The sequence below is a fragment of the Scatophagus argus genome, chromosome 24 (assembly GCF_020382885.2).
Source record: "Scatophagus argus isolate fScaArg1 chromosome 24, fScaArg1.pri, whole genome shotgun sequence".
Taxonomy (NCBI): domain Eukaryota; kingdom Metazoa; phylum Chordata; class Actinopteri; family Scatophagidae; genus Scatophagus; species Scatophagus argus.
In genome coordinates, this window is record NC_058516.1 from 4969136 (window position 1) to 4995905 (window position 26770).

The 26770-nt window shown below is 41.8% G+C and overlaps 1 protein-coding gene and 1 long non-coding RNA gene across 9 annotated transcripts in view; one reads left to right on the forward strand and one right to left on the reverse strand.

Annotated features, from left to right (window-relative positions):
• Positions 1 to 26770, forward strand: part of LOC124055585 (neural cell adhesion molecule 2-like) — a 240336-nt gene that overhangs the window by 189490 nt on the left and 24076 nt on the right. For 7 of the 8 annotated variants that reach the window (XM_046382510.1, XM_046382507.1, XM_046382504.1 and 4 more), the window contains exons 7-15: positions 506 to 675; positions 7173 to 7318; positions 12955 to 13105; positions 15879 to 16066; positions 17095 to 17191; positions 18611 to 18784; positions 22136 to 22255; positions 23187 to 23308; positions 25190 to 25364. In XM_046382510.1, coding sequence (XP_046238466.1) covers positions 506 to 675; positions 7173 to 7318; positions 12955 to 13105; positions 15879 to 16066; positions 17095 to 17191; positions 18611 to 18784; positions 22136 to 22255; positions 23187 to 23308; positions 25190 to 25364 — 1343 coding nt within the window. Of the gene's footprint in view, positions 1 to 505; positions 676 to 7172; positions 7319 to 12954; positions 13106 to 15878; positions 16067 to 17094; positions 17192 to 18610; positions 18785 to 22135; positions 22256 to 23186; positions 23309 to 25189; positions 25365 to 25443; positions 26125 to 26770 lie in introns of those variants that run through there. The other variant, XM_046382509.1, reaches the window with a different exon arrangement.
• Positions 5518 to 5980, reverse strand: LOC124055586. The gene is made up of 2 exons (XR_006842722.1): positions 5839 to 5980; positions 5518 to 5756 (listed from the first exon to the last, which is right to left on the reverse strand). It is a non-coding gene; the product is annotated as an uncharacterized LOC124055586 (long non-coding RNA).

Here is a 26770-nt window from a genome sequence, read left to right on the forward strand (position 1 = left end):
CACACCACACTGGAGTCATTTAGTGAGTGCTGCAGTCCATAACAGAATGTACACAACAACACAAGTGAGCTCAGATGAGACTCAAACGTGACTGAGAATACAAATATTTTTCTGCATGGCGGAGTCTGAGAAGTCACGGCGTTTGAAGAATGTTGATGACACGTTACAAATGATTCGCTGAACTATAGTTATTTAAATAATAGTATGATATGTCTGTCTAAAACAATGCTTTTATCATATTTGAAAGGGGTTTCTATAAAAAGTGCTGTCATGTTCTTTCCTGTTTGTGTGCTATAGATAGAAATAGCTTCAAAGTCAGCCTGTCTGCACTTAGCCTCTGCTTTATGGGATCAGCTGACATCCAAAGCGCTAAGACTGTGCATCTGTAACATCGGCGGTGTGCTGCAGAGGGTCGTTGTCAGGTGTGAATTGGGTGCCGTATTTGTTCTCCCATCATTCATTGTTGTGTTGTGTGCTTCCTTTTTTACTTTTTCCATTTGTGCAGGAAAGGGCAGCAGCTGGGGCCATCAGAGCAGTACATTTTCAACAGGCTGGAGGGCGGACGCAGCATGTTAACCATCCGCAACATCCGACAGGACGACGGGGGTACCTACGCTTGCAAGGCCACCAACAAGGCAGGATCTCAGGAAAGGGAGCTCTTCCTCAAAGTGTTTGGTAGGTGTGATGAGAGACGCTGACACAAGGCTGACAATAAAGCAAACCACACAGGAGAGCAGTGGGTCATTACATGCTTTTTTGAGTTGATGGTTAGAAACAAAATAACTTCCTGTACTGCACTGAGTTCACTTTATGAAACGTTTAGGAAGGAAAAACACACATTGCAGGTGGGTTACATTTTATTTCTACTGTTTACATTGTGATCATTGTGATGCGAGATAACATAGCTAAATTTAAAATGAAAAAGTAAAGCGACTCTCGCTAAGCTCTGGTAGGGCTGAGTCGCGAAAACAATTTTTGAAGGACATTTTCAAAACTGATGGACGTAACTGATTATTTCCCTTTCACTCTGGTTCATCCAAAGACAAAGGTTAACCCGTCATAGAACCTTTGATCTGTCGTAACCTAAAGTATCTCCAAGGCTTCTTGTCATTTAAAAAGTTTGTTTCCATTTTACATTATCTGTCATGTTGTGCTACTGCAAAGCTTTTAAGTAAAATAGCAATGGCCAAGACAGTGAACTGTGTTTTATGTTGAGCCATAAAGCTTTATGGTAAGGACCTCCACAAAGTCCATTTCATAAAAAGCTGTTTTATTTTTATCTAAATATGGCCTTCAGCCCACCACAACAACAGCTGCATCAATATGATATATTCTTGGTGAAAGGAAATATTTCATTTATTGCTTCGTATTTCATTTACTGCACTCCTAATAAAAAAATTTCAATTTATATCTTCATAAACCTGCTGGCTATTTCCTCACAGATCACTCTGATAGTGCACATTCCACTCATGAAAATGTATGGAGATTTGTGCTCTAGTCATCAACATCCTTTCAAGATGAGAGAAGCGTTTGTTCTTCAAAATGCACATTCAAATGAAGAAGTTAAGAGGGAGGGAGGAGTTCTGCTTTTCACCGTGCGGTGGGGCAACGCAGTTGTAAGTTAGTTTTATTACCCTTGACAGCACAGGCGGGAGGAGAACGGGGTGAAGTTAGACGAGGTGTGTGTGCACGTATGTATATGTTTTCCATTTGTGTTTAGGCGTTGTAACACACTGTGAGGCTCACTGCTTCATATTTAATGTCAGTCATGTTTCTGCTTATCCCAAATTAGAAAATGTCATCTCCGATCTCCCTTTATGACAAATGGAGTTTAGCTCATGTCTCACATTGTCCGTTGGCCTTATTCCATTAGCTCATCATCAGATCCACTCTTTTTAACGCCTTGTTAAAGCTTAAACTCTTAGATCCACAAACATGATAAGCAAGCTTAGACAGTAGACATAATAAACGTCTCCTTTCTCAAATATGCACGATTACATGCTTATATGTGATAAAATGAGGTAAGGCAATAGGATTTTCTGCACAAAATGAGATGAAAGATGTGACAAAAGAAGGTGTGATTGAGGGTGGAAAAAGGAAAATATATTCCTTAAAGAGATGGCTTTTCATTTCAGGATGTGGGATGAGATTTTACAAAGCTGCAGCAGCTGCTGGATATTCACTTTCACGGATGGGCTTCGACATGTAGACCCATGACCATTTGTCGCCACAAACAGGTTATTGTGGCAATTAATTGCTTGAAGCCTATTCATTCTTGTTTCGCATTCATACACTTGAACAATTTCACATCTGGAGGCTCAGTATCACCAGTATGCCGTCCGGCTGCTTTGTAGTGTCGCCACAGCAGCCCAGGAGCTGATAGAAGTGTTAGCTCTTTCAGTCTACTGGCATTATGTCAGCTTGTCTTTTTATACTCATTTGCTGCCATAAGAGAAAAACCCACCATATACACCGTTAAGATATGGCTACACTGCATTTCCTGGTTAGTTCTTAAAGTAGCTCAGGAGACTCTTGATTGGTTCTTCTGCCACTTTGGTCCAGACAGAAATATCTCAACAGCTATTGGATGGCTTTCCCCTCAGGATGAATTGCTTTCACAGTGATGACTCCCTCAAGCTTTTGTCCAGAGCTGCCACAAGGATCTTTGTTTTATGACTTTTGACTAATTACTATTTGCTTCATAGTGTTGAGAGTTAAATAGCAATAATTAGTAAGCCGACATGCTAAACTAAAAGGGTAAACATGGTAAGCATTATGCCTGCTAACCATCAACTTCTTAGCAGTGGGAGCCTGTTAGCGTGCTGCCAGGCTGTTGTTCTTACATTAACCTAAAGGAAAAAGTCACTCTTTTACGCTTAATAATAGTGACTTTTTTGGGGCAGTTTTTGTTCGGTGTATTTCTCACTGTTTCAATAGAGAGCTACTGAATTGTAAACAACGGTCAGTGGTTTTGAGAGCAGATAATTTTTCATCTGAAGCATAAACCGTAAATGTCAGGTTTTGGTAAAAGAGCAGGGTGCTTCTATCTGAACTCTCCATTTCTCAGCAGTCACACAGGGAGAAATGTATTGTAGAGGAAGTAAAGACAGAGACTCTAGACTTTAAGTCTTTTTTGATCTGCCATCAGTAGTCTGTGAAATTCAGTGTACTCTTTAACTGTTTTTTTTTAATTATTTTATTATTAATGTATTTCTCATTTATTACAAGTTGGCTGAACACATGATAGCATTGTTCTCTTTCCATTTGTTTACTTTTTGTGGAGTCATAGCACAGAATACACAATTTACTTATGGACAACATAAGCAGAGTGAGACAAGACGGCAAAAAGCAGTAAATTATCGTCTATAATGTGTAGGCAGTCCGATGGTGGATTTTTCAGTTAAACCCACTAAACTTTTTATAACTGTAGAGAAAAAGGCATCAGGGATGACAGACGACAATCTATTCTGACATTTGCTTTGTGGATCTGGAGCTGAAACAACAAATACACACATTATCGTTATCAGCCACAGTCAGTGCCATATTTTGTTTTCTAATACCTGCCAGTGTGTGGGATAGGAGCTTTATGTAACATCAAATATTGCTATAGTGGCGGTGGAAGTGCTGTTTGGCTGCAGAATAAAGCAGCATCTGGGGGATTTTAGGTCTTTTCCTGCATTAATTAATAAAAACTAATAAGAAACCTTCATGTAAATATTACTCATACTTCTCCTCCTCGTCCGTCCATCGCAAGCTAACAGCAAATCATTCCAAATCTGTATTTATGTATGTTTCTAGTGTAAAAAAAAAAAGCTCCATTATGTCATTATGCCACTTTCTGGTCTAACACTGACACCGTTAATGGCTTTCACAGGGTGAGGGAAAGATTAAGTCCGTTTTTTTATTGAGAGAGTGTCAGGACTGACACTCAGAGGTAACTAAATACAGCATTTCCAAGTTTAATTATTACAATATCTATAATTATTATAATGAAGTATAATTATAGTTATTAACACACACTAGAGTAAAATATTCTTCTTCTTTTTTGTAAATTAAACAAGGTTAAAAGAAATCTGTGCTTCAAACTGAAAAGAATAAACTCCATTCTGTAAAAGACAAAAACCTGGAAGGTCAAATTTATTGTGGATTTTTATCTTTCTGCCCCCAAAAGCTTCTCAGTTCTTCCTCATTTAGTGCTGAAGTGTTTCAGATAATTTGTTATTAATAATGTTCCCTGCAGAGTGGTTTTTGCACCATGCTTGATAAGTGAGACATATTCCATTTAATATTTGCATGATGAAGGGCATCTGGGGCAAAATGGCTGCAGATAAGGTGATGATGAAGAACTGGTTCAGACTGGTCTCAGTGCTATTAACGGTTTTATCAGTGCGTTTGCATGTGTGTGTGGGTCTGGCCGTCAGCGTGTGTTCATGTTGTATTATTGAGTTGAAGTGTTCCTGATACAAGAAGCCGTCTCGGGGTTTAACAGATGTGGACGATCATGCAAAGTGCTCCTCGCATCTTCCTCTCTGCAGAAATCATCCTGAAAGCCATTTTGTCTCATTAAAGCTTATTTTTCTCACAACAAGAAAAACTTCCGCCAATATGTTGGGATAATTTCACTTGTTCCTGCTGCAGCTTTCGTCTGTCTTGACGCCAAACAGAATCAGGGAGATTGTTGCACTGTTATCAAGAGGATGACACTTGATTTAGATAATGTTCAAGCGATCAGCTGATTTGTCTGAAAGCATCCATCATTATTGACAAAACCTTTTGACTTGTTTTGGGAAAATCGGATTTTAGGCCTTAATTGTAGACTAATAAATCATTGGAGTGTTTTTTTTTTTTTTGTAAGACGTGTTTATTTTGGAGGATAATTCACATTCGTTTAAATTCTGGATTTATTTTTGTTGTTTTAGCTATCCTTCCTATTGGATATGATATGGCTGTAATTGCCAAGTGAGTTGCTCGGTCTCTTATGGACGAACTGCTAAAACAAAGTTTAACACAGAAAGACGCCCCAGCAGTCACACGCTCATACAGGAGTTAAACAAACCCCCCCCAGGTTATTCAAGCATACTTTGAAGAGAAATTACTGTCATTAGTCTAACTTCCTTTCGAACGTCTTTCATACTGCTTAGCTGCCAACTGACTGGTACATTCCAGTCACACTTGTCATAATCCAAATGACTCTGAGCTGTACCTACCAGTATTTGATATTTGACATAAAGACACAACACAACCAAATGTTTTTGATCCCCTGTATGTAGATGATATGTATTATGTATATGTACGTGCTCAGCTGGACAGATTACAAAATGAACTTGTACCTTAAATACTTTTATTGGGCATGAGGGACTTTTTCATAGAAATGAATGTCTGTCACATTCAAGCTTTTGCTAAACAAGTTGTGTTGATTCAGTCTGAATCAGCATGAATCTCTCTGTGTTTTGTGCTATACTGGAGTTTTTAAAATCTGGTGTCTGTGTTGTGGTAGCAGGACACTCCAGGCCAGTGTAAAAGTCACAAAACAGTCTTTACTGAAAAAATAATTACTGGTATTTTCACAAAACAAGGTAGGTCTTGACCAGATGACTAATAAAAGACTTTTAAGGCAGGTGATCCACACTGACAGGCGACAGGTGAGTGTGATTTCAGTGAACAAAGGATTTCCAACAGGTGAGTCTCAGGAGCATACAGGCTTACACCGGAGCAGGAGCAGGGCAGAGCAGACTGGCAGGAGCAAGCAAATGAACCTGGACGAAAGGCAGATTAAAGGTAAGCACGCAAAAATAGTCAGAGGCTCTAGAAAGTTCACAAAGGAGCCGATCGTACTACCACAAGTTGCAGGGACAGCCTGGCAGCGAAGGTGAGGAAAAGCCAGTCTTATAGAGGTCAGCACCCGGGGACGGGCTGATTGAAGAGAACTGTCAACAGGTGCGCTGGTAGAGGAACTGCAGGTAGGAACGCCCTGTTCTGCTCCGGATTGGCTCACACACACACACACACACACACACAGAGGGAAGAGGGGGAAAGAGGGAATGGAAAAACACCAAAGAAACTTCAAATCCTGACAGTGTGTGGTTAGTTTCCCACGGCACGTCTGGCAGGGTTATGTTTTAGCAAAGCTTGGTTCGTCAGGGCAGAAGTGGAGAGCAGCCGTTGTGAGGGAGTCGGCTCCAGTTATGGGCTACAGGCTGCGGCATCTTGTCTAGGTCTGGTTTATGTTAACACAGCTTTGTATACTGTGATTATACTGTGATCAGGCTCCTCTGAAAACATTATTCACTAGAGATTCAGTGCAAGTGTAGTAATACAAGTTTGTGCACCTATGTGACCCTCGTGTTTGGGCAAAGTCCCAAAATCCCGAAAGATGAATCCTCCACCCCGAGGTGAAGCCATGTGAAATTGACAAACACTCCCCAGATCCCCCCTGGGCGATGTTCAGTACAGTAGTCACTATTTTCCATTCACTTCCCTTTTCCTTTCGGATTTTATGCCACACTGCTTTGCAAGCACCCACTTTAGGACTTAAGTGCGGTGTGTCTGGGGGGAAAGAAGCAATCCATGATTCATGTGACATGCTCTCTGCCCTTGACATGCATGGTGTTTCAGGGCTTGCTTAGAGTATCTTAGTGTGTGCGTTGGGGGGGAGGCAGCCCCCAACAGCACGCTTTGCAGCACTTATCGTGGTGCTCGCTCAGCGTCAAAACCGATTCACGTGGTGCTGTTGAGGCGTGCTCCCAGGTGAAAAAAAATCTATGACAAAGAGGCAGTTTTGCTATGTTTTGTGCTTTAAAACTTTAGCAAAGTCAGTTTTGTGTTCTAGGCCAAGGAATCTGCACAAAATAGGCCAGAGGGCCTGCTTACCCACTATGCCAGCACTGTGGAGTAGAAACTGCAGTGTACAAATGATGTTGGCCTGGACTGTCAGCACCAAAGTCATGCATCACATGTGTATTTACACCCCGCAGTATAGCCTTCACCCCCCCCCCCCTCCCTTATGAGTTAACTCTTAGACAGTTTCTTTCCGGCTCACCCTTTTGCATACTCAGCCCTCCCTGTTCCTTCACAGCTCTTCTCCCTGCCTTTCAGTATACTCTTCATTACTCACTTATCTCTTCTTTCTCTTTTTCCCTCCCTCCCGCGCCCTCGTCCTCTGCGGCCTCCAGTCCAGCCCCACATCACCCAGCTGAAAAATGTGACAGCCGTAGAGGGCAGCGCCGCCATGATCTCCTGTGTGGCTGACGGCGAGCCTCTGCCCGACATTTCCTGGAGGAGAGCCAGCGACGGCCAGACCTTCGTGGACGGAGACAAGGTAGAGAGTGCCAGAAAGACCATCTGGCTCAGTGTATGTGTGCATGAGTTTGGGCACATAGAACATAACTTATAAAGCATATAAAGATGAAGTAGAGGGAAGAAAATTCATCAGCCTTGTTTGAAATCATATTTGATTTCACGTAAGGATTTTTAAGCCTTACTGTCTGGTGAAAACCTTAAATGACTTTGAAATGCAGCCCTGCTTTTAGGCTGATTGTTTCGCTGATGAGCTTTTGAAAGCTTTTACTGAAACAACGGCGTTCTAAAATTACCTCAACTCATGACCACAAAATCATTAAATGGGCTTAAAAATGGCCAAAATTGATGTTATTTTAAAGCAACAGAACACATAAGATGTTTCTTCTGTTTCGGCTCTGATGCTGACCGTTAAAATGTCACTCTTTCTATTTATGTCGATAAAATTGGACTATTTGTGCTTAGTCTGGTTGAGCACTAAAAGAAATAGCCGACATTAACAGGTAATTACTTGTATATGTCCTCATAAAATAAAAGCAGACATAATCATTCCCATCTGCCATACTGTTGCAAATAGTCATTTATTGCTCACAGTGCTGCTCAGGGCCTGTCTGAAGGCAGATGCTTATGATATTTACGTTCGAGAGTTCATGATTGATTCCCCTTGATTCTCCTTACGTTCCCTTTGAGTGTAGAGCCTACATGCAGCAAGCTAAAAGCTCACTTGTACAATGCATATGCTTTTCATTTCTATAACTGACACACACAGCCTAAATGTCTCTTTTAATATCAAAGCTGCCCTCAGACAAAACATGCACACTCACCTTGGTCTGTGTTTTTTTGACAGGCAGTGTTTAAATCACTTGACTTTGTTCACATTATTATCTCAAGGGAAATCAGTGCATGCATTCATTTTGATTAGCTCGCAGCACAAAAGAAGCAGCAAGAACCTTGAAGTTTTCAGGGCAAATGCTTAATGCTTTCAGTTTGCGCTTTGTTTTGTGTCTCCCTCTGACTCTGCGACATTTTATGTCCAACTTATGAAATTGAAAAGATACTAAGCTCCTCTGTATTTTTTCTCTCACCATCCGTTATGAGTTTTCGTAAGAACAGACTCACAAATCAGAAACCGAACGAGGTGCAGCCGCATTTTCTTGAAAAAGTAATTATTCTCCAACGGGCTCCCATCAGTGTCAAAATCATTCGCGCTTTCCATCGCAGCTTCCCTGGCAAGGGGCTGAAGCTTTCACAAAAGTGGTTTAAAAAAAAAAAAAAACAAAGATGGCAGTCGTTCTTTTGCTCGGGAAAAAGGTCACCGCAGAGATAAATGAATGTGTGCACTGGCTCGAATCACTCGGGTTGATAAATCACAGCCGAAAATGAGAGTAAGTGCTTCTCTTCCCAAAGCAAATGCAATTATGGAAATGTGTAGTGCAAACCAACACACCTAAACATACGGCAAGACAAACACGGCTTGTGCGGCACGCGGCGTGATGGATGGCTGTAGTCATTTAGGTTTAAGGCAGGATGTTCCTCTCTCAATTTGCTCTCCAATCTGCATATCCAGTCTGCACACACTCCTCCCTCGTGAGAGACATTAAGCTTCAGAGGGTTTAGTTTTACTCACTGCATAATGTTGCTTCCATTTTCCCATTCTTTGTCAACTAACACCTTGACCCTCGGTAAGGGAACATAATGGGATGCAGCTTCAAGAATTTAATTATGAACAGAGGTAGGGTTTCAGTTGGTATTTATGTTTCACTGCTCTGGTGTTGTTTCGCTTATGAGCAAGGTTAGCAAACCGCCCTGTAGCCTCGTGCAAATCCCACAAACCTAAAGAGCTGCTGACGTTAAGAGTCTTGCTTAGACCGACGAGCTGTTTGTGATTCAGCAGAGTTCAACTTGTGAAGAGCTTTTCCTCAGCTGTCTGCAAGTCAAGCTTGGAAGTGTGTGTGCATGTGTTGTTTTGAGCTCTTATCAAAAAGACATTTTGCAATTAAAAACTGAAAAAAAAGCAGACTCCCAAACTTGTTGACATTGTTGTTTTGTTTGCCGTTCGGTACCTTGTCACAAAAGCAGCATTCTGCAAAACACGCTCAGATAACAGATAATAGTAATGTTTAGCTGTGATTTTGCTGTTGCTGCCTCTTCTCGAAAGCCCTTTTTGGCCTTCATTTCCTTGAAAGCCATTATTAAATGTCATTTTGTTGTTGTTGTCATGAGAATGAGGTAACCCAGCGAGCATTAACCCGGTGCAAATATGAACAGGCCGTGTAGAGGCCCCATGCCAAACTGATGGAATAAGCAGCCAGAATTAGACTACAGTGTATCTCCAGCCTCGCTGACATTTATAGCTGACATTTTTAATATCTGAATTCGTGGGCATTTGGACCGCGGTAACACAGGAACAGTCTGCATAATCCCATTTGAGAGATTGCATTTGCGATTCTGCTTCACACGTTAGCTGTACGCGCACGTTCTCGTTTGTGGTCAGATGGATCAGATAGTGGTAGGCTTTGCTATATTCCTGCCGTCCTCTTTCTTTCCTGCTTCTCCTTTCATCTCCAGCAGCTCCTCCATTTCCCCATCTTCAGCATTTCTTTGCCTTTCATCTCTGTGCTTCTCATGTTGTTTGCTGCTCACATGTTTACAGTATGTGTGAGCGAGCCCGCAGTTGCAGGAACATCCATGTCTCCGCAGATGGCCCCTTGCCTTGACATTAGACCGAGCTGCATATCAAGCTGGCCGCACTTTAGGGGCTGAGTTCATCTCGTGACAGACCCTGTCAGTTGGCAAGTGGGGGTGGTGGAGGCGGGTGAGCGAGTAATTTCCTGATGCAGAAGCTCCCTCCTGGAAGACTTCCTCTCTCTCCTGTCTACCCCCCTCCCAGCTTTCCTATTCATCACACACTCCCAATCCCGTTGACCTCAGCTGGCATGGCAAACAAGCAAAGTGTGCAGTGGCAGCACAAAGAGACCAGAACCAAGCCTCTAAAAGCTGCTTCACCTCATTGGTTGATAGCGACGATAAGAGCAAAGATAAGCAATTCTAAACAGGATAATGCTGAAGCAGTCAATGAGTGACAACATAACGAGAGTGTGATTCAGAAGAGGGGGCCTCACGGCCGAGGCTTATGAGGCTTAGACACATAATGAGTATTAGCAGAAACAGGTGGGGGGGTGACAGGAAGGCATTAGAAGGAGCTGGATGTGCATTGATTTACTGGGGGAATCTAGGAGGTGTGCAGAATGTGCAGACATGTCCACACACCTGTTTCACAGACTTGCTTTTAAATATGCAAATACAATACACAAGTAGATGGGAATACAGACACACACAAACATGCATGCAAGGGCTCCGCAGTGCAGACACTGTGCTCTGGAGGTTAAAAAGTGCAAGTAAGGCAGTCACTTCAGCTTAATAATAATTTAGTATGTGTTTTCCATTTGATACCATGAAGTAACAGTCTCAAAGATTTCAGTCCTTGTTTGGTGACACGAATTTTAAGGAGCTGGTTACCTCACTTAGAAGCTGGAAGCATCCTGTGGCCTACAGCTCTTCATCTAACAGCTCACTGCGACTCTTTTATTCATAATAATAATAATGATGCCTACGTTTAAGGGATTGCGTTGAAACATTGAAATTGTTGACATTTTATGCTGTGAAAGCACTGAACTCAGGGTGTGGTTAGGTTTAGCCTCTATAAACACTTGGCTAGGGTGAGGAAAAGATCGTGTTTTACTTAAAACGTCTTTTAAGTCGCCACAAACACGGTTGGTAAATCTCCTATCATGTCCTTTGAAATATCTGTTACAAAATGTCCCAGCGATCACTAAAATAAGTTTGATGAGTTGATTGAAGTGGTCTCAAACAGTGATCAATTTTAGGTTTTCTTTGGGATCTCTGAGGATCTCTTTCACGATTTTAAAACTGTGGTGAAATCCGGGGAGATCCTCATTACATCCAGGCTGTCTTTTCATTTCACAACAAAATGAATGAAATGAATGAACAGCGACTACTGAAACACACGCTGCCTAAAGATAAGACATCGCAGTACTGGAGACACAGTTTGATTGTCAGGTAATCTTTAATAATTTCAACACAGACATGAAATCACCAAAGACACACAAACAAGATGCTGATTATGATGACAACAAAATCCTCTCAAAGCTTTATGGGTTGTCCCTCTGCTAAACAGGCTTACTGACACCCTGAAGTGTCTCTGATTATACAAGCTGGTCCATTTCAGCATTACTTAGCAGTGATAGTGCAGTCATGATACGTTGCCACTATATTTGATGGCCATGTCTTTTCGTTCAGAGAGACTTAGAGAGCCCAGGATAATGTATGCCATGTGCTTTTTGATGGGTACTTATATTGAAAATACCCTACGGCACTCTCAGATTCTATGAATAATAAGAAGAACTCAACGAAAACTGCGTTTCCTATTCATGGTGGTGACTTGTCTGCAAAAAGAGGATGTCAAACTAAGCCTTTCGTTCCTCATTTATGTGAACAATGGAGTAAACAAAAACTTCTATAGCCTGTGTTCGTCAGGTTTTTGAAATAATTTTTCAAAAACATTCCCTGATTTACTGAAATAACAGATACAGGACCTTGTAGAGGCTCCTCTTTATGGTTCTGGATAATTTTGAACAAAAAGGGCTGAGAAAAAGAAAAGTTCAGGATAAAAAGCAACAAATGACCTTGCTTATAATTCTTTTACCCAGTGTATCTGTCCTTCAGTGTTTCTTCCAGTCAAAAAAGAAAAAAATCTGCTGCAGGCACGTAGATCTCAAATGCATCATGGGCAGGACCTCTGAAAAGTAGTTTCTTCGGGGTTACAAAGGTTATCTGTTAGGTAACAGTCTGGAGGCTGCAGCCATATCGTGCCTGCAACAAGGATGCTCCTCGGGTGTTTTTTCTCATTACGAGTGAATGTCGATTACTGGAATGATAGCCTCGTCTGCTGTAATTGACCCGTTGCTTCAAATTGATACCATCTGTCTTCATACAGATGTAATGACCTTGTAATAAATCGACAGTTTATTGCATTAACCCTGGCTCTGTGTGACAAGTGACGGTTGCCTGCAAGGGGGGGTCAAAATGGATCAAGGGGCTGTCATTCAGTCGCAAGTACAAAGTTGGACCTGGAACTTTGTGGAAATTGCTTGGCGACTGAGCTGGCCTTTGTCTTTTCCTGTTCCTTGGGGTGACTTTTATTTGAGCTCGTCTTTTCAATCAGTCACCTGTTTCCCCAGTGCTACACAATCGCAAGTATCTGGCTCCATTTTAAAATGTGGTATCGTATGTAAATTGCAGGCCACATACATAAGAGCTATAATCAATCCCCTCCTGTCTCAGTACCCAGTATCTGCTAGCCGCTCTAAAATGATGTACTCTTGGTTGTTTTTAATCAGAATTTCCACACACCAAACCACTCATTAAGGACAATAGCTGTATGAAAATTACAGGGATGTAAATGTCACACAAGACTCTCCGCAAGTAAACTTCACAGCGAGAATTTCTGACCTTTTCTTACTTGATATCTTAATGGAGAAACGTCTTTCAAGGGCATGGATCTGTTTGTGTGATGAAAGTGGTGCGAGTTTGCTGTGCTGAACAGTGAGCCATATATGTGTGTGTTTCCCCCTTCAGAGTCTTGACGGGCGTTTCGAAGTCCGCGGCCGTCACGGCAAGTCAGTGTTGACCATTAGTGGCGTGAGACTCACCGACTTGGGTCGATTTGACTGCGAAGCACTCAGCAGGATCGGAGGTCATCAGAAGAGCATGTTCCTGGACATTGAGTGTGAGTATATTTATAATCTGATCAGTTTGCAGAGGTCCTGCACATCCACACAGCTGTTTCTAGTTATTCCTGCTAATTAGACCGCACACATTATCCTGAGCAGAGGTTTAATCAGGCAGCTTGTGTTGCCAGCACCTGCGCAGTTGTGCTGTCGACTTGTTAACACTCTGTACATTCGACAAAACCTGAATTTTTGTGCTCTAAGGTTGATAAGTGATGAAAACAAACAAAAATCAGCACTCGTTTTTTATCAACAACCTCATTATTTACACCTTGACGTGATTTTGTTATGGGTGAATGAGATGCGGCAGTCATTGCTGTGGATGTGCTGCCAGCCAGGGTCACAAAATACATAACACACATCATTATTAATGTGGAATACAACCTGAACTGATTTTAAATTACTAACTTAAAGAGCAATTTAACACCCTGTTTTCACAATTTCAAAATATGCAAAGATATGCAAAATGCAAAAAATGCATTTGAATCCACACTCGCACTGCCCACAGCTCACCATGACATTGGCTCTTACTTCAGTAGTATGGAGTTCAAGGCAATGCAATAGAGTTTTCACACAGAGATTTTTTATTTATTTATGTATGTATGTATTTACTTATTTCTGGAAAAGGCAAATAACTACGGTTGCTATGAATTAATCAGTTTGGGTTTTTTTTAACAAACTGTGTTTGATTTATAGTTTTGGACGTACAGCTCAGTGCAAGTTTGGTACAGTGGAAAAAAGAAAATGTTTCTTTTCATTTATTCTGAGCAGGTTCAGTGCAAGAGACAGCAAGAGAAAACCCTCTTGCTGGAGACTGAGGAAGCGTTTGCCAGACAACTTCAGTTTACTACTTTCACTATTAAAAAAGGAAGCGTTTTAAACGTTATTATTCTGAAGGAACTCTGAACAAACCCTGTCTCAAAAGGCAATAAGTCATAATAGGCAATTAAGTCGAGAGCTAACGGCGTGCAGCTACACGTTTCCATGCAGAACTCTTGCTTGTGAACTTTGACTCTGCATTGCGTGTATCAGTTCACATACTGCTTGGACTGCATGAGGCTGACTGTGAAGGTTCAGCGCAAAAATACGAAATAAATCACTAACCTCTTGGTGTCGTCTTGGTGGCACAGGAAAGAAATTTTTTCGTTCAGTGAGTGCACATCAATGACAATTTATTAACCTTTGCTGGAACAGATTTTTTTTTCCAGTGTAGCTGCTTATTCTTTGTTGCAAGAGTTGTAAATATTCACACAACTAGCTGTGTAACATAGGCTGTGGGCAAAATGAACAAGACAGTTACTTATGGAGTCCCCCACCCTCTGCATTACAGATCCTTAAAGTGAAAATGAACACAGCTTTAAGCAGTGAAATGAGCGAACTAGCAAGAAACACGGGAAACCCTGCAGTCTTGTTTGGGGTTCAAAAGTTCAGCCGTGCTCGCTTCTAATAATTCTTTTCACACTGTGGATGTTTTTCTTTCTGAAAATCTTTATATTATTGCAAACAAGTCAGCCCCCCGAAACCCCCCACATCTACTGCACCACACACCGCCTTCAGGAGGGTTAATGAGTAAGAGGATATCATGCATCGCCCTCCGTTTTCCCCCACTGACAGTTCCTCTACTTCCCGATGAGCGCACCCATTTCTCAGTGCTGGTTGTTTGGGGTTATTTGGGGCGGGCTATCCCCTGCCTAATGAGCTCTGAAGCAAAGATCTCCATTTTGGCCTTGAAATGATTAGCTTCATTATGCGAGCAGCTCTGTTGCCTGAACGAGACCAATGGCAAGTGCTTTTTTTTTTTTTTTCGGTAGCAGCATTTCCACCTTGAAGCTCAGAGGAACAACGAGGAGAAAGGGCAGACAAACGAATATCCTCAGAGACTCTGAGGGGAAAACAATGAACACTGTGTCTCTGTTGTCATGTGGAAACCAATTCCTCCTCCAGCTGAGGAGACTTTTGGGTTCATGGATTCCCTCATCAGAAACTGTTTTGCATATTTCTTAAAAAGTCGACATTTTTTGGGGAGAAAAAACAGGTTCGATGGCATCCTTATGTAGAATAAAAACAAACCTCACATGCATGCACCCGCTCTCCAACCATGAAGCAAACTTACTGCCATTATACTGTAAACTTGTTTTGCTTGCTCTCAGACTCAGGCTGTGAGCCTGAGTGTGGCGGGGCTGAGCCACCGAACTAATGAACTCATTTACTAAGTCACTGCAGGCTGCAGGGGGATAACGCGTCCTCGGCTGTGACAGAGAGCCAGGCATCAATCTCTTTAATGGAATCCTGCAAGCGGGCATAAAACAACCATAATGCCTCTCCGACTGAGCTGGGCTGACTAGGCCAAAAGAAATCTGCACGACAGCTCACCGCTGCGATCGTCCATTACTGCCCTGCCTATTTGCTGGGGCAAACAAGCTTCTGTTTACATCCTTTATTTTTATTCTGGGGGAGATGATCGTAATGGAGTGGCTTCGATTAAGTGAAACTTTTTCTTTTTAACACTGCAGAGGGAGTTTGGGAAGTGTTAATGAAATGCTTTATGCTTTTTTTCTTCTCCCTCTGAGGAAATTGTGGGTTAAGCCTCAGCAAGTCATTTTTATGTCTTTGATCATCCAGCTCTGCTTCACCTTTGATTTTGCTGTTTAATTGGCTGACAGAAATTACACACACACCGGCAGTCACTCTTTTAGCAATTTAGGTCTTGGTTAAGTAAGTTAGCATACAAAATGTGGCAAGTGTGAGAGATGATATCTTTGTGTTGAACAGACATACCAAAGTTCCTGACCAACCACACCATCTACTACTCGTGGGAGGGAAACCCGGTGAACATAAGCTGTGATGTGATGTCCAACCCTCCTGCCACCATGTTGTGGAGGAGAGAGCGCTTCACCATCTCGGCAGAGGGAACTGCCAACACGCGGGTACACAGTGCAGAGGGCAAGTCTGTGCTGGAGGTGGGTACAAGCCCAGAAATGTGCCTTTGATCAGCCCACTGACAATGACAGAGCAGGAGAAAGTTCACACACTGCTTGCCATTGCTCATCAAAAGCTGGTGCTGAAATTGAATGTCTTTGCAGTTCAGAGTGCTGGCCAGACAAAAAAAAGAGATTTCAAGACTTTTGTTTGGGCTCTGGTAACTTGTATTGGACTATTTTTCGTTGTTTTGAAATCTGGCAAACCAACCAAAATTGAAAAGCCTAACTTTCAGATCTAATCAAAATCATATATGGCTTAGTTCACCAAAATTACACAAAACAAGAAAGAAAGGAAGCAACATATTCTCACTAACTAAGAGAATATGAAGCCACATGGAGAGTTTTAGCTTCATTTTGTCCAGGTTTTCATTTATTCTTCGTAATAAATCCTACTAAAATAAAAAGAGTTAGTTTGGTAACAGCATAAAATTTTGTCAGTGTGCCTGTTGTTATTATATGATAATTCACAGTGGGGTCACAGATTACTGTACTTGTGCTCTGTGAACTCATCTTTGATTTGGAGTTATTTTTTAGTCCCTCTTGATGAGAGTAAGTCCAACATTAACTCTCCTTTGAGCTCTCTCCTCAAGGAAATGTCTGGTTCATTAGATCCTAAATGCTCCTCCGTGTTCGCCAGCTTGCAGCCAGCTGTGCTGAGCAGGAAGTGCACACTGGGTTTATCAGAGCTGTTTTGTGGAAAACTTGCAAACAAGTTCTGAAAAACCTCAAAGATATTTAATCACTCGTTAGAGCTGAGGGCTTCAAAGTCAGGCGATGATTCTCAGTGGGTTCATCACTACAAATGACAGCTTTCACGAAAGGACCTTTAGTTAATTTGCAAATATCGATTTGTGTTGTTTTAAATGTGATTTTTCACTCGACGAGCATCACAGAACTCTCTTATTTGTGCTGTTAGACACAGTATCTGTAGAGATGTGTAAGAAATACAATTTTAGTTAGAAGTCCATGTATCTTGTTCAAAGCTGACTTGTCTTTTCCGGTTCTAGGTGACTCCCATGTCGGACAGGGACTTTGGCCGCTACAACTGCACAGCCAGGAACAACATCGGAGTTCGATACCAGGAGTTCATCCTAGCCCAAGCAGGTGAGTGTGGTCCTTTATCTGAGATCGTGAAGTTGGGGGTTTCATTTCAAGTCCAGAATGTGTGGAGTCAGGGATCCCACACCTTTCGAGTCACTGTTCAACTGCTGTGTAACCCTCTACCTCTCTGCTAACAGTAATAGCCTTATTTGCAATTCTCAGGAAGATAAATTCCACTACAACTCCCAACTCCTATTCAGCCTAGCTTAATCTCAAATAGTGCCGTCTGATTTACCATGGCCCTCGCTATTTACTGGAGTACCCCCTAATTTACGGTAGCGCAGGCTAATACACAATAGTGCAGTCCAATTATCTTTAGTGCAGATTGAATTGCTCTGGCTGAGGAGAAAAGTAGTGAGCAAAAAAGCTGACCTAATATGTAATCTTGCAGGAAACAATGTCTTCTTGAAGTTGTTCTCACATTCGCAATACACGAATGCACACACACACACACACAATGGGAAACGCCCATATGCAGACACTAATGTAGGTTTAAAAGAGTCTGTAAGGGAGACTGACAAAAGAGACAAACTCCTGTGGAAGCTGCGGGAATCGCAGTCAAAGCTAAACTTTGAGTAAGAACCACTTGCGTCTAAGTAAGTATGTAGTTTAATATAAAGAGGGCCACAAGTAAATACATAAATGTTGCACTGATGCTTTCAAGGAGAAGCACACCGGGAGGGGAAAAAGTGCAACTAAAACAAGTTCAAGGACAAATGAAAGCAGCGGAGTGATCCATCAACTTGCACCAGTAAATTGAGTTAAATTACTTCCAAGGCTGACATCAGTGACTATCGGAAGTTTGATAATGGCGGCGACAGTAGAGTGACAGGTGGTTTGGCAGGTACCTTCGTCATCAGTTCAAGGCATTTCGAGGCATTAAGGAAATTATTGTGCCAATATGAAGATGTGCATGGTTTTAATATTTTTTTTTCTATATATCTAGATATTTATATACAATATACAATACAGTGCACAGATAAAGAGGTATTAAGTTGTATGCACAAGCAAACGTGTGCATGTAACATAGAAATGCCATTGGAGCCGTCATGTGCAACAACAGACATCTCTGATTTCTAAACAAATGGAGTTAGTACGTGTTTGCCAGAGCTGTTGGAAAGCTGTGCATCCAGGTTTTAAATAATGCAGTGTTTTATGGGTAATGACGCGATGGTGGCTGAGTTCATTTTTCTCTTGCTGCACACTCGCTCCAACATGAAGTATAGAAGAGTCGGATCCCGGCTGTAGCCTTGATTTTGCTTTACATCAGTCATTCCCGTGCTGTCTGGTTTTCATTCATTCTCAGATTCAGAGGAGCTCCTGAAACCAAATAAGTGGTTCGGGCAAGACCAAGCAGTTTTGGTGGGGAAATAATTTAAATGCGGTGTGTGTTTGATCTGCCTCATTATTTTGTCTTTTCAGACGTGCCATCAAATCCATACTCGGTGCGTCTGTCAGCCGTCTCCCAGCGCTTGGCCACTGTCACCTTCATGAAGCCCGACTCGCATGGCGGCGTGCCCATCAGCTACTACCTGGTCCAGTACAAGGAGGTTGGCTCACAGGACTGGAGGGACGTCAAGTCACACAGTGTTCAAAGTGAGTGTAGTTTCTCTTCATCCACCTTGACAGGGGATGCAATATTTTTTCTGTATATATGCGCTCATTGTGTTAAATAAAAAGAGCATCCGTTTGCTGTCGAGGTGGGCCCGATTATGTATACTTCTCGTGAATACGGTTGAAAGCCAACCTGACGCCATGTCTGCTTCCATCATCGTTTCCTGGCTGCAGCAGGTTGAATCTGACAGATCAATAAGGACTCTTTCAACTGCTCATATGCTCAGCTCGATTCATGAACGGAGCCGTATGATTTGTTAACAGAGTACCTGTGAGGAGTGGCTGAAAGCCGTGATCAGTGCCAGTGATCATAAGACAAATTACACACTTTCTGGTCCATTGAGCAGAAACCCACATTGTTATGGCAATGGATTGTGGAAGCCGTGTCAGAGACCCTCTGATGTCTTTATGATCCACTGATCTCTGACAGAGGTTGAAAAGAGTCATTTTCTCAGTGCCCCTTGAACATAAACCAGACTATATGCAGGTTTTAGACCATTAAGTCCAGACCACAGGAGCTTGACATTAGAGCTGAATATTTTGTAATCTGCACTCAGTTGTGTTTCTGATTTTTTTTTTTTAATGTGTTTTTGTAGCTTTCCAGACAGCCACTAGTTTCTGTTCATTCATTCTTACGTTATAAAATCCAAATAGTAAGTTTTTGATACTTCAGTTGCACGTTTTTGTCAAAGTCACCATGTTGTTGTCAGGTAACAAAAGTAAGGACTTTCCAAATCAACCTGCGTGTAAATGTAGATTTGTTTGAAAACAGGCCAGAAGGTTTAGACTGTGTAGGTCTCACATACAAATACTACTGTTAAAGCCACACATACATACATAAATAAATGTATGTATAAATTCTTAGATCCTTCCATTCACATAAATAAATTAATTTGATGACCCCTCAGAATGATCAGAATTTGCCAGAAACAACTTCTGCATACGTTCAACTGCTAAATAAGACTCCTTCACCTCTGAGAAACATGAATAACTTTGTAATACACTTTGAAGCTTTGACTTGTTCCACCAGTGGCCTTATCGTGCCAGATTCCATAAAGTGTTCACTAACGTCTCTGTCAGCTAACCCGGCACAATCTCTCATGCGGTCCTTCAAAGCCTCAGCCCTGAGATGTTTTTGGGTCATGACGGACCTCAAACACCTCGTGGGGAGAGTACCAGAACCCATCTGAGCTGGAAGAGTGCGCTTCTCCTCTTCTTATGCTTTACGACTCCAAATTGATTTCTGAGCCCGCCGTAGAAAGTACAGCATGAGGTGAGGGAAGGAAGGAAGGATGGAAAATGGAAGCCAGAGGACTAATGGTTGGCTGATAAGCAGGTGAAGGGCTTATCACTAATATCCCTCATTTCAGAGTCAATTGCAATATGGAAATGCAGTGAGGTGAATACTAAACAGTAGTAGTTTAACAGCATGTAACAGAAATTATAGTGCACATGTATAGAAAAAGAATGAGAGACATGTATGAAGAACTGATTGTGAATTTAATTTCCTGCCAGTTTAGTTAAATTTGATCCTCTATTCGAGATTAGGACCAAAACGCAAAAAATTGCAAGCTGCACTAATTACAAACCAGTAATGGTATCATATTAGCATAGAAGCCACTTCAGATATCCTCAGTAGAAGATCCTAACACAATAAACTCTTCAATTTAATGAGATGCCTGGACCCGTTTCATTTGAATGCTTTTGCCCAAATTGAAATGTCTGCTTATAGCCTGGAAAGTAACCTAGCACTGCTGCAAATTGCAGAATTTGTTTTCAGTTCCAGGACTAAAGAACTGCAAAAGCACCTATTACCATTCAAGTATTTAATTTGTGCAGACTGACAAAAACAACAACTTTCACTCAAGCTCATTACGCTGCCGACTCTCTGCTGCCTTTCTGAATACTGCAGGTTATGTAAATAGACTCTTGTGACTGTTGGATTTAAATAGGAATCTCTAATGTGTTCTGATAATGAGACTTTCTGTTTTCTTCAGTAATCAATGTCATTTACACCGTGAATTCAACACATTACACTGTTTTCACTCTCTCCATAGTTCTAATGTTCTGCATGATGATGTACTGTGGTCTCATAAGATTCACTTCACATCTCGTCTTTTATTAGAACGTCCTGTTTGTTATTGCTATAGGTGAACGTCTCTTTAACAAGTTACCAGACACTGCTCTTCTCCTAGCAGATAAATGTAATGTTTACACTGTAAATGTCTTCTTGCATTTGCACACTAATAATCTTTGTGTTCTTCTTATTACTAGTGTTTTTTTACAGGAATCCTCCCGCTGCTGTGTTGAAATTATAATTTAGGAATGCAGCTACAGTTTTTGTACTGATATATTTACAACAAATGAGAAGAAATGATGAGATCAACGTGCCAAATGAATAATTTCATATTTAATTTCAACTTTAGACTTGAATAATAGAATAGCCTTGAATAGCCTGCTGCTCCACCTGCCCCACGTGGGCACATATTCATTTGTGACTGTTGAACCTCTCATTCATTGCTAATCCTTCAGAGTGAAGCTGCCAGTATGCTCTAACCGAAGTGTTTTGGGTGGTCAAACAGCATCTGAATCTCCATCCCTCACACCTTTCTGAAGTTAGACTTCAGGGGCAGTTTCCAACAATTTTAGTAACTTTTTGAAACCAGCGATTTGACAAGCACAACCACATGTCCAGGTCCAATTACTTCTGTCACTTTTCACGTGAACATCCAGCGTTACTTGGAAATAACATGAGTTATTTAGTTTGAAGCATCCTGACACCCTTAATCTTCTGCTGTAGCAGCCTCCACTCTTCTGGGAAGGTTTTCCACAAGATTTTCGAAACTGTGTTGGTCCCAGTTAAAAGCTAAAGTGTTAGCTGGGGTTGAGATCAGGCCAGTGAAGTTTTCCACACCAAACTGGGGATATAAAACCATGTCTTTGGCTATCAGGGCATTATCATGTGTAAACAGGAAAAGCCTTCCCAAATATGTCCACAGATAGGCCAAAAGAAATGAACTCTGATTTTACTATTAATATGCCTGCAAATTATTTCTTAAATTTTGTTCAAGGGAAGCTGGTCTTGATAACAAACATTTAAATATAAAAGACTTACTAATGAAGAACTGCAGCCGATCCTTGGAAGTAGGTTGCCATGAGCGACTGCAGGCAGGTTATTAACATTTGGTGCTTCATGACTGCTGATTCTTTTCCGCTGTGGCTCAAACTGTGAAAAACTCATTGTAGTGATGATAAGCTCTGCTGTCTCTCAACGTGATTCATGGTCGCTGCATATTTCTTGGTTACCTGAATTCTGGTACCGTCCCTCTCCAGCGACGGTGGTGCTGACAGGTCTGGAGCCCAACACGACGTATGAGGTTCGAGTGGCAGCTGTCAACGGAAAGGGTCAGGGAGAGTTCAGCCACACGGAGACCTTCCAGACTTTACCCATCCGTAAGTTGGTTCTTCCTCCAGCCCAGCCCTCCACACCCACACACACATAAAGCTCATGTCATGACGCATTGTTCAAAACAAACTTTTCAACTCATTTGGGATTTTCAGATGTGCAGCCACTTGCATATGTATCCAGTCCTAATCACTTTTATTCATTACTGCAGTGGCTTTATATCAGTCTGGGCTAATTGTGAATTATTGGCACATCGCAGCATTTCACTAATGTTGATGTGTGGGAACTAATGTTATTTGCACCCTGGTAATGAAATAATAATAATAACATAAAGCTGTGTGATAGAAATGCAAACATGCTGCAAAATCTAGTCAAAGCATCAGCACCTTCGTGAAATGAGACCTATTTGCCATCTTATGAAACTCTGGCGCGCTTATATTTGAAATGGTTACAACCTCCTCATATTTCAGTGATATGAATAGGAATAGATCCTGTCAAATTTGTGTCTTGATATAAAACTGCTGCATTAAAAGTTATATACTGCAGGGGTTTTATGATAAGCATTTTATATATTCTGGCAATCGTGCACAGCGGGATTGCAGTAAATCCAGTCAGGCTCATAGAAAAAAGCATTTCCACCGTTAATATTATACAGCCGTGCAGCTACTCAGAATGAATGTTGGGAAGAAGACCCAATTAGTAAAATACAGTGAATAATAAGAAGCTCCAGTCAACATTAGTTATAGCCAGGCAGTGGGAGTTGCCTTGTAATATGAATTTAATTCAGCTTAAAACCGTCTCTCTCCCCGTACTGCGTCCTTATCTCATATCTCACATTGCCACCTGCTCCCCTCCCTGTCAGTGCACACACAGCCGCACACACATCCTCTCACAGAAACAAAACACACACACACACACACACAAAGACACATTGTTTTCGTATGTCAGCTGAAGCCTCCTACCACATGTCTCCCTCAGGAGAGCCGAGTCCACCAGCAGTCCACGGGCAGAGAGGAATGGGCAAGGCCTACAGGCTGGGGCTGGTCAAGCAGGATGATGGAGGGATGCCCATCGTGGAGTATATAGTCAAGTATAAGACTGTGAGTGTTTATGAGTGGTTTTCACTTCAATCCACAGCTGAAAATAGTCATCTAGCAGTCCCAAACAAACGTGCAGTTTACACAAAGCTTCAGTGCCTGGCTCCATGAGGAAATTATTCTGCCTTCTTTAAAGATTTACAAACTGTACGTGTGCCCATAGATGGAGCCTTGCGGTCTGAAAAGAGTCGACTCAATCCAATAAGATCCAACCAGAATCACCTCGGCACCACCACCTTGTCCAGATGTGGTTACTTTTGGCTACAAACAACCGAGAAGACGACGGCCATAATGTCCGTTATTTATTATGCAGCTCGTGTGTGACCTGTTTACATGTTAAGCAGGAATCAATGGGTTTGACAGATTAGGGGAATCTGAAAATAATGAGACAGACATGACACTGAGTGAGAGGGGAGAGATCAATATCATATATCAATATTTCTTTATGACCATTTTTACTCGTAGTTATCCATAAGTAATTGTGACATGCACAAAATAATAATGATGTGTCACAGAACAGCCAACAAGAGGGCTTGAATAATCAACAGATGTGATGATAGCCGTCTCATAACTTTCATATTCGTCCCAACAAGCATTAACAAACTGGAGGGACGAGGGCTTTTCTTTCATTTTCAAGTACGTTATTTTGTCTCACCTCAAAGACACCAAAACAGCTTGAAATCATAGGTTTTCTTTTGTGTCTGACACAACAGCGACACAAGACGTGATACCGGGAAAGCACTCTCCTCCCAGCGGAGTGCGCGTGACTCGCTAGCTTAATAAGTTCCTGTCGATTGAGTTGAGTGGGTGCTTTGGTGGCAAAATGAATAATGTTCTGCTTGAGATTCTCTATTTTTCTATCCTTGTGTCACTTACAATTCATGTTTTAAATGAGAGTACACACAAGCACTCAGAGTTCACTCATCCATTTAAGTCGTTGATTTTCTTTTTGTGTGTGTGTGTAAAATAGCAAATAGCAGCTTAAACTCGCAAGATAAGGCGAGCGGCTGAGATGGAGCCAGGAAGCAGAATAGATGGCACTCGTACAGGAGCTCTCCGCAGGACTAAGTGGATTTGAGCTGGTCCAACTCTCCTCTTTCCCCCAATGCTAATGTGTCCAAGCAGGCATTTCTCTGTCTCATTGAGAAAGTGACAGCGATTTAAAATAATGCTGCCGCAGATGAAAACGTGCTGTGGAAGAGACGGTCAGGAAGTCTCAAAGAGGCTTTTGAAGGCCAGTGCAGGAGAAAAAGCAGGTGCTTCACATGCCAGTGACTTCACAGCCTTGTCTGGCATCAATAGCACACAACTGCCTCATCATGCAGAAAGGATGAAGACCAATCATAGTTGGGTGAAAATCCAAACAAATGTCACATACATCTGCTCTCTGGACCTTGACTTTATAAAAGCCCATTCCTTCCTTTAACATTTTAGGTAAAAGGTGCAAGAATGGTAAGCACGCAGTACATTTTTCATGCTCTCAGCGTACATGCTTGCGGCCTAAAAGAAAGAAGGAAGGAATGCAAGGCAGAATGGGGAAAAAGTTGAAAAGGCTGCAGCCACAAAGGAACAGAAAGGCATCCGATAAAATCTGTGAACCTGATGAAAACAAAGGATTACCCTTTGTTTTAACTTATGCAAGTGCATCGAAGTAGGCGTTTCACAACTGCTACTCAGTTTCTTATTGCAGCAACCCTCCGAATCCCCAGATTAAAAACACAAAGTGTAAGCTGCTGTTTGTCACATAAAACGACACTTCCTCAGCGCTCCTTTGATGCTCGCAGACAAAAATGAAATGTAGAGCACTGAGTGAAGTTATTTATTCAAGTTTATGAGGCCTTTCTTTTACGCCCTCCCCCCAACCTTCCCCTTCTCTCCTCTCAGGATAAAGAGGAGCAGTGGATGACCAAACTAGTCCCAGGAGCGAATGACTTTGCGATGCTGCAGCCGCTGCAGTGGAACACAAGATACGAGGTGGAAATCACGGCGCGCAACGTCAAGGGTCTGTCAGAGCCCACTTTCTATCAGTTCTTCATGCCACAGAAGCCTGACATTACAGGTAAAAGCGCGATAAAAGAAAACTTTGTGATGTAATGTGCCTTTTTAATTCCACTTTTCCTTTACTTGCCAACTTCTAGCAGTTATTCAGTGCCTTTTGAAAGCCCCCAGAGAACATTTCCGAACTTGTTGTGCTAAGCGGTGTGTTATTCATACAACTGGAAAGAGGGAAAGCAATGGCGATAACAAAAGCAAGAGAGCAAGATGTACCAGTCAAGATAAAGAAAGCCTCAGAGCGCAGCAGGCTTCATAGCTGCATTGCTTTCTGGACAAATGAGGCTGCTGTCAGTGGTAGAATTGGTGCCTGTGCTTCTCTTGCAATGGATTTCTCTCCTGTAAGATTGTTGAATGGCGTTCAAATGTGGGAGACTGCTCAAAAGTTGTTTTCTTTCGTTGTTTTGAAAAGCTGGACATTTTTCTACTGTAAAGCTTCCTCGTAGCAGCACCAAAAGCCTCTGTGTCTGTCACATTTGGCCATTTTTCTGCGGGACTAAGAAAGAAATGAGCCCATCACTTCAAGGTACATTACAGATATCTTGCTTCTAAGTGTAATGGAGTAGTAGTTTTGCACTTTCAGAAAGCTGCGAGACTCATAAAAGTACTTTCAGGCAGAGGTTGGAAAGTCTGTTATTTTCAATGAAAACAAAGATCCAGTGACAGTTAGAGAATGTGCAGGACTCCTAACAAAATCTGGGACAGTAAGCGACCTTTATGAGGCAAGTCAGCAAAACTTTTTTATTAATAGTGTAACATTGGAAATTATTTTAAGCCATAACTTGCTCTGTTTGGCTTTGTCATGGAATTATACTGCTGAACTGGTCGATTGACTGAAAAATAATCACATTCATTCATTTGGACATTCGCTTTTTGTTCTGTTTATATGACTTTAAGTCATAATGTAGTTGCAAAACAAGACTTAAGACCTCACTGTGGGTTCCAAAAGCATGTTGCACTGCACATTATATAGTCTTGGATGTGGACCAAGGCTCTCCTGCTCGGGCGTGCTTGGTGTTGGCGTCCACACACGGGATTCATTCACACCTGTTCAAATAAACAGCAACAAATGGTGAAATCACACCTCAAAGCAGCAAATGAGAAATACCCTCAGGCTGTGGTTTGATTCTATAAAATATTCTTTAAACATTCTCCATTTTGTCTTTTCTCCTTTCTGGTTCTGCTGTGGCTCTCCCTGTGGAGCTACTTTGTATTTCTGCACCAGCAAGCGACGCAGACCGAATGCTTGTGCATGGCTAGTTCAGCTCATTTCTCGTTTGAAAGACCAGCACGCAGATGCTCGCATAAGCCATTGCACAAACATGGGCATCTTTTTTAGCTCTGTGTCATGCTTGTGTTGACGTTACAGTTTTGCCTCATGAAAAACGTGTGTGTGTTTGCTAGTCTTGTGCT